General features: G+C 44.5%; 1 protein-coding gene across 7 annotated transcripts in view; it reads right to left on the reverse strand.

The window, feature by feature from the left end:
• Window positions 1-7650, reverse strand: part of prkag3a (protein kinase, AMP-activated, gamma 3a non-catalytic subunit) — a 41259-nt gene extending 33609 nt beyond the window's left edge. For 2 of the 7 annotated variants that reach the window (XM_067987039.1, XM_067987042.1), the window contains exons 1-3: window positions 7504-7649; window positions 4955-5006; window positions 1944-2050 (exon numbers count right to left, since the gene is read on the reverse strand). In XM_067987039.1, coding sequence (XP_067843140.1) covers window positions 1944-2050; window positions 4955-5006; window positions 7504-7602 — 258 coding nt within the window. In that variant the 5' untranslated portion in view covers window positions 7603-7649. Of the gene's footprint in view, window positions 1-1943; window positions 2051-4954; window positions 5007-7503 lie in introns of all 7 variants that reach the window. The other 5 variants (XM_067987040.1, XM_067987041.1, XM_067987037.1 and 2 more) reach the window with 4 other exon arrangements.
• Between the last annotated feature and the right edge of the window lie 502 nt (window positions 7651-8152).

Raw genomic sequence — 8152 nt, forward strand, 5'->3', positions numbered from 1 at the left:
GGGTGGGGGAGGCAGCAAAGAGGATTGTTGAACCCATAATTCCCCATGGGGTGACGTCCCAGCCTCAATCAAGCTGTCAAAGAACGGGCTGAGCAGGAACAAGTCAACCCACCACCAGGTACCTCCTGGTTGACAATTACAGGGCAACCAGGTTAGAGGCTTGGAATAGTTCCTCTGCCCACCCTTGTGGTTGGGGAATTGGTGTGTGGTACAGAGAGACTTAAAGAAAGGGTAGAAAATATGAACAAATGGAGGGAAAAGATTTAAATCAAATATATGCATAAAATACTTTTATAGAACACTGATCGTATTCTAATTTTCTGGCCAGCTCTCCCAAGGACTTAGTGTATCAATGCATTGTGTGGTATGATCTGAATATGGACATAGGAAGGCATACACAGTGTAGGGAGGGTACAGTGGTGTAGTGGTGATGGTACTAGACTAGTAACCCCAACATTGTCAGTTCACATCTCACTGCGACAAGTTGTGAAATTTAATTGTTCTGTGGGCTAATACCAGAAAAAGTAACAATAAAAGCTGCTGAATTGTCCTAAAAACCCAACAAGGAAGGGAACCTGCCACCTCTACCCAGTCTGGCTGACATGTGACTCAAGTCCTACACTACCTGTTGATACTTAATGTCTTCAGGGCAACTTGGGATGGGTTATAAATGCAACATTGCCCACATCCCAAGACAAATTTTTAAAAATGTAAATTTATTTCAGGATCATCTTAACTGTGGTGGGGAAATCAAGTGAGGGATTTGCAGTGTTAATCTTATCTATTTTTTCTTTCACCAGTCAAGTGACAGAGTCCTGTGTATTATATTAAAAGAAGGAGCTGCCAGAACAGAATACAGATTTCCTGTGTGGAAGGCCAAGTGTCCAGTTTGACCAGTGGGGAACTGATAGTGACCTCCGCCCCAAAATTTAAAAAAAATCCTTAATTCATCAAATTTAAGAAGGAAAGAATAGTTATTCATCGATGTAAAGACAAAACTTCCTATAGAAGATTTGAAGCTCACGGCACTCTCTTACACCCCCTCCCATGACTCCTAACTTGCTTGAAGATCCAGCTGTAATACATTCATGGGATATTTAAAGTGTAGTCCAATAACCAGAACCCAATAACCAGAACCCAATGACCTGAGCCCAAAGACCAGACCAGAGCCCAAAGACCAGAGCCCAATGACCTCAGCCCAATGACCAGAACCCAATGACCACAGCCCAGTGACCTGAGCCCAAAGACCAGACCAGAGCCCAAAGACCAGACCAGAGCCCAAAGACCAGAGCCCAATGACCTCAGCCCAATGACCAGAACCCAATGACCAGAACCCAATGACCAGAACCCAATGACCTGAGCCCAGTGACCTGAGCCCAAAGACTAGACCAGAGCCCAATGACCAGAGCCCAATGACCAGAGCCCAAAGACCAGAGCCCAAAGACCAGAGCCCAAAGACCAGAGCCCAATGACCAGAGCCCAATGACCAGATTTTCTAAAACAGTATTCACCCTTCCATTAAACACACCATCAAAGTGCAAGAGAATGGCTGCCTCTTTCTAGATGTCACTCCACAAGGCCACTCCCTTAACCCTAGTTATTACTAATACAACTGCTCCCCAAACTCAATGACTCACTCACTGCTAAAAGCTCATTGTCCTAAGCTCAACCATTACTAAAGTTGCCTCTCACAGACCTATTGCCCTTTGCCCTGAACACATTGATTACCAATGTGAGTGCCTGCTGGTCCTGTTGCCTCATTGCCATCCATTTCTAATATCATCTCTCCCAATCCCACTGACTAGCCCTACTCTTAATGTTACCTCCTACATACCTATTGCCATATCCCCACTCATCATATCCCCTCCAAATCCCATTCCTCAAACCCTGCTCTTTGCTAATGTTACCTCCCTCAGACCCACTGTCCCCGTCCCTGCTTTCACCTGTAAAGTTGTATCAAACACAACGAGTTTAGAACTGGTTGGGATGGCATCGTAGCACCGATGGATTTTCATAAAATTCATATAGATGTCAGCATCAGGTTCCAACCCTGTTGGGGAAGAATCAGAGACAGATTAAACTGCTTTCAATGCGAACACTAAATCACAAATTGTACCTCTGCCCGTTCCGCCCTGTCTGCATGTTTCTCACCACTTCTCCATGCCTTTTTCAGATGTCTCGAACAACCGAACCTGAAGCAGCCCATAAAACGAGTTAGGTACCAGTTGCAGATGAAATTGGATGTGGATAAGTGAGCAGTATTGCACATTGGAGGAAACAAATGGGTAACGTAGGCATCCCAAGAATGGTGTTGAACAACAAGCTAAGGGTGAAGTTGAAAGAGATCAAAGGTTGGGGGTGGGTGGGAGGGGGGGGGCGGTGGTTAGTGACTGGGGCAGAGGTCACATCTATAAATACATTTACCTTCTATATGATAACACTTGGTCCATGTGATCTCCTGGACTGGTTTCGATTGCCTGGGGGGTTGTGGGGGCGGGGGGGGGTCGGAGAGGAATTTTCCCTTGTTGACCCTGGGGTTTTTTCCTCTGTTTTTTTGGCCTCTCTCAGGAGATTACATGGCTATGGGGGGGTGGGGGGGGGAATAGGGAGGGAAGAGGGTGGGGAGGAGTGGGGGGAGGGCGGAAGTGTTTAATAACGATGCTCCGGCCATTATGGTATGTGGGGCAGGTTTGATGGACCAGCTAGTCTTTTTCTGCCTGTCAATTTCATATGTTCGTATGTCTAGTTACATAGAAACATATGAACATACATAAATGACGGGCAGGAAAAGACCAGCTGGCCCATCAAGCCTGTCCCACACTCGTGATGGCCGGAGCATCATGACTAGACACCAGCCCCATCCCCACCCCCACCCCCACTCCTCCCCTGGCAGCCTTGTAATCTCCTTGGAGAGGCAAAAACACCCAGAAAAACCCAGGACCAATAAAGGAAAAAAAATCTGGAATATTCCTCTCCGACCCCCTCTGGCAATCAAATTCAGTTCAGGAGATCACAGGGACCATGCGTTTGTTACTGCAGGGCACCAATCCAAGCAAACAGAATGCTGAACTAAATCGCCAAACTAGTACAATATAAGGCAGAGGATGTATTGCTCAAACTATAGAGTGCTGCCAGTCAGACCACATCTCGAGCACAGTGTCCAGTCTTGGTCACTGAGACGAAGGGAGATGTTCAAACCCTTGAGGTGGTGCACAGAAGAGCTACAAGACTGATCCCTCACATCAGGGGACTGAGTTACAAGGAAAGACCAGAGTATCATAGAATCATAGAAAGGTTACGGCACAGAAGGAGGCCACTCGGCCCATCGAGTCCGCGCCGGCTCTGTGCAAGAGCGATCCAGCTAGTCTTACTCCCCCACACTATCCCCATAGCCCTGCAAATTTTTTCCTTTCAAGAACTTATCCAGTTCCCTTTTGAAGGCCGTGATTGAATCTGCCTCCACCACCCACTCGGGCAGTGCATTCCAGATCCTAACCACTCACTGCGTAAAAAAGTTTTTCCTCGTCACCTTTTGGTTCTTTTGTCAATCACCTTAAATCTATGTCCCCTGGTCCTTGACCCTTCCGCCAATGGGAACAGTTTCTCTCTACCTACCCTGTCTAGACTCTTCATGATTTTGAATACCTCTATCAAATCGCCTCGCAACCTTCTCTGTTCAAAGGAGAACAACCCCAGCTTCTCCAGTCTATCCATGCAACTAAAGTCCCTCATCCCTGGAATCATTCTAGTAAATCTCTTCTGCACCCTCTCTAAGGCCTTCACATCCTTCCTAAAGTGCGGTGTCCAGAACTGGACACAATATTCCAGTTGTGGCCGAACCACAAAGGTTTATAAAGGTTCATCATGACTTTCTTGCTTTTGTACTCTACGCCTCTATTTATAAAGCCCAGGATCCCGTATGCTTTTTTAACCGCTTTCTCAACCTGCCCTGCCACCTTTAACGATTTGTGCACATATACCCCCAGATCTCTCTGTTCTTGTACCCCTTTTAGAGTTGCGCCCTCTAGTTTATATTGCCTCTCCTCGTTCATCTTACCAAAATGTATCACTTCGCATTTTTCTGCCTTAAATTTCATCTGCCACATGTCCACCCATGCCACCAGCCTTTTGATATCCTCTTGAAGTCTATCACTATCCTCCTCACTGTTTACTACTCTTCCAAGTTTTGTGACATCTTATGGAAACTGTGCCCTGTACACCCAAATCCAAGTCATTAATATATATCAATGTATATTTCAAGGAAACTTGAGCCTTTTCACCTCAAGGAGGTGTGTGATGGTGGAGTCAAGTTAGGTCCAGAACACTATGTCAAGTTAAAACTTTACAGGAGGACATGGGATCAAAATGGTGAAAGACAAATTTAGAACTTAAAAATTTGCAGGGCTGTGGGTAAAGAGCAGGGAGGGAGTGGGACTAATTGGATAGCTCTTTCAAAGAGCCGGCACAGGCTGGATGGGCAGAATGGCCTCCTTCTGTGCAATAAGAATCTATAATTCTATGAACTGATATCAGGAGGCTCCTCACACAGAGAGTGATCAATACATGGGATGGACTTTTGGGTAGAGGCAAAACCCTTGGAATCGTTTCTGAAACAGGTGGGTGCGATAGGGGAACTGTGATGAACAAAGATAGTCCTTTGTAATCTATATCGATTGTGTGATAGGGGCTCAAAACTTCAGGGTCAGTTGATCCCCATCTGTAGATGATAATTGTGTATTTATCATAGCTTCCACTATTGTGAAATTAGCCCATCGAAAATAAACATATTTCAGGTATTTGTGAGGATATTCGATGGATTATTGGTTTTAATGTAATATTAAATCTAAGAATGTGAAATGCATTTACTGTACAAGTAATGAATCTCTGGTCCAGATTTTGTGCATTCTCAGGTACTAGATGTCTGGTCCTTTATTGACTTAAACTCTGTACTCACCAATCTTGTCGGGCAGAAACTTCTCAAACAGGCTGCTGTCCAGATCTGAAAGCTGAACAACAGGAATGAGAGCTGCAGATTATTTCCCAGCTGTTTAACACAAGGGTCATCTAAAACCCAGGTGTGCAGGTGCTAAACACCATCAGCTGTTGTGCAGAAACACTCACAGTCAGTACAGCACACGCACATGCGCACTCACACTCACACACAACCAGTACAGCAGACACACGCACACACGCAAACAGCATATCAGTCCCAACCATGTGTTCCCTCCCCATACTGTCGGTCTGCCCAGCTGTGTGCTGCCTCTCCATCCTATCAAACGTTCCCTTTTCCCTCAGGGGTTGTGAGTCATTTAGGTCAACAACATGTATGACCCATTTAGACGGTCACCAGGCACCTATGTAAACATTATGAAGTTTGGTAAAGTTTACCATTAGTTATTCAATACAACACACCAACACCACACTCTAAATTGGAAGATATTGAGGGTAGAAATCAGGGACCAAAGACATTATAGAAACAAGATCCCTCATTTTTTCTCTCAGCTTGCAATACACGGGGAGTGGAGACTCTTTACATAAAGACCGGTGGCCTCTGAGAATTGCAGACGGACAGTGTTTAGCGATAGAAGCATCTGGAACTTTTAAAGATCAACAACATGAACGGTTGCCACAGTGCATCACAGATCATGTTATGAGTCAGAGAGATAGAGAGGGATAGAGAGCGAGAGAGAAATAAAGAATGTGGGAGAGAGAGAGAGAGAAAGAAAGACAGGTTCAGAAAGAGAAGAGATGGGATGAAAGAGAGGGATTTGGATATGAGAGAGAGGATGAGAACATGGGGAGAAAGTGAAAGATGGGCAGTCAGAAAACAGGATATGAATGAGAAATGTGTGAAGTCAGAGAGAGAACAACCAATCTAGAGGTGTGGAACAGAAAGGGAACAATTTAGAGTGAAATACGTAGATAGAGAAATAGAACAAGGGAGAAAGGAACACAGAGAAAGCTGGCAAAGTGGCCAAAACTGGAGGAGAGGTGATTCTCTCAAAACATCAGATCTGATTTCTTACCGTGACAGAATAAGGAGAGAGTAAGCTGCAGAGATTGAAGCTGCATTCACAATGAAGAGTTTGCTCCACTATCTGGGGCTAGGGAAGAATTGAGATTGAGGGCGTGCGTATATAAGGGGGAGTGAGAAAAAGTACTATAGAAAATTGCTCAACTACATGGAACATGGGGAGAAGGTGGAGGAATTTTTTAAAAACATAAGAACATGAGAAATAGGAGCAGCGGTAGGCCATATGACCCCTCGAGCCTGCTCCACCATTCAATCAGATCATGGCTGATCTTCAACCTCAACTCCACTTTCCCGCCCGATCCCCATATCCCTTGATTCCCTTAGAGTCCAAAAATCTATCTATCTCAGCCTTGAATATAGTCAACAACTCAGCATCCACAGCCCTCTGGGGTAGAGAATTCCAAAGATTCACAACCCTCTGAGTGAAGAAATTCTTCCTTATCTCAGTCTTAAATGGCCGACCCCTTATCCTGAGTCTACGCTCCCTAGTTCTAGACTCTCCAGCCAGCGGAAACAACCTCTCAGCATCTACCCTGTCAAGCCCCCTCAGAATCTTATATGTTTCAAAGAGATCACCTCAGGGAGTATAGGTCCATTCTACTCAATCTCTCCTCATAGGACAGCCCTCTCATTCCAGGAATTAACCTAGTGAACCTCCATTGCATCACCTAAGGCAAATATATCCTTCCTTAGATAAGGAGACCAAAACTGTACACAGTACTCCAGGTGTTGTCTCACCAAAGCCCTGTACAATTTTGGTAAGACTTCCTTACTCCTGTACTCCAACCCCCTTGCAATAAAGGCCAACATGCCATTTGCCTTCCTAATTGCTTGCTGTACCTGCATGCTAACTTTATGTGTTTCTTGTACGAGGACACCCAAATCTCTCTGAACACCAACATTTCATAGTTTCTCACCATTTAAAAAAATATTCTGTTTTTCTATTCTTCCTATCAAATTTTATTTGAGGTAACATGTCATGTGAGTCCCATGTAAAATGTAATCTGCATTGCTCAGTTTATCCTTGAAAACTCTGACCGTTTGCTCTTTCCACTGGACGCACAGGATTGTGTACAATCACATTTATTTTTTCCTTAGTGCAAGTGCTTTGAAACAAGTTTTTAGCTTTCCTCTGCACCTTTGGAGAAAGTTACTCACAGTTCAACGCGTGAGAGAGAAAGAGCGGGAGCAAGAAAAAGAGAGTGGAAGTGTGTCAGAGAGTGACGTAGACAGTAAGAAAGAGATGTTTGGACAAGTAAATGAATGAGAGAGAGAGAGAGAGAGAGAAAATAGCGACAGGTGCAAATTTATAAAACAAATGAGTCAGAAGCCTATAGAGGGAGAGGGAGCGACAGAATGAGAGCGAGCAAGGGAAAGAAACAGAAAGTGCTGCACAGATAGTTAAATACAGTACTTATGAGGAAAATAAAACAAGACACTGCTGCCACCGACCCTCTATTGTACCTTACCAGTACCTGTTCTATAGGCTCCTCACTAGCTTCTTGCATTCTGCCCCTGGCCTGCTCGGTAGAGATAGAGTTTAAACTGCACACTATGGGTGTCTCCATTTATTACAACACTTCCATTTCTGATCTGGAATGCAAACAGCTTGCTTCACTGCCTAAATTTGTCACATCAGCAGACTTGTTTGGAGTTCTCCTTAGCAGGACAGAGCTGCCTGCAGCTTGATATATACATACCAGAGCTTCACTAAAGCACTCTGCTGTTCAGTCTGATGGATCAGGCTTAAATCATATACAAGAGTGAATAGTTTAGGATTATAAGAGGTTGATCTAAACAAGGGGTTCCGGTGGTTTATATATAGAATAATGGATACCCGGGAGTGAGTTACAGGCTGGAATCTAATCGAGGGGTTCAGATGGTTTATATATAGAATAATGGATATCCGGGAGTGAGTTACAGGCTGGAATCTAATCGAGGGGTTCAGATGGTTTATATATAGAATAATGGATACCCAGGAGTGAGTTACAGGTTGGAATCTAATCGAGGGGTTCAGATGGTTTATACATAGAATAATGGATACCCGGGAGTGAGTTACAGGCTGGAATCTAATCGAAAGGCTCAGATGGTTTATATATAGAATAATGGATACCCGGG

The sequence above is a fragment of the Heptranchias perlo genome, chromosome 7 (assembly GCF_035084215.1).
Source record: "Heptranchias perlo isolate sHepPer1 chromosome 7, sHepPer1.hap1, whole genome shotgun sequence".
NCBI classification, from domain to species: domain Eukaryota; kingdom Metazoa; phylum Chordata; class Chondrichthyes; order Hexanchiformes; family Hexanchidae; genus Heptranchias; species Heptranchias perlo.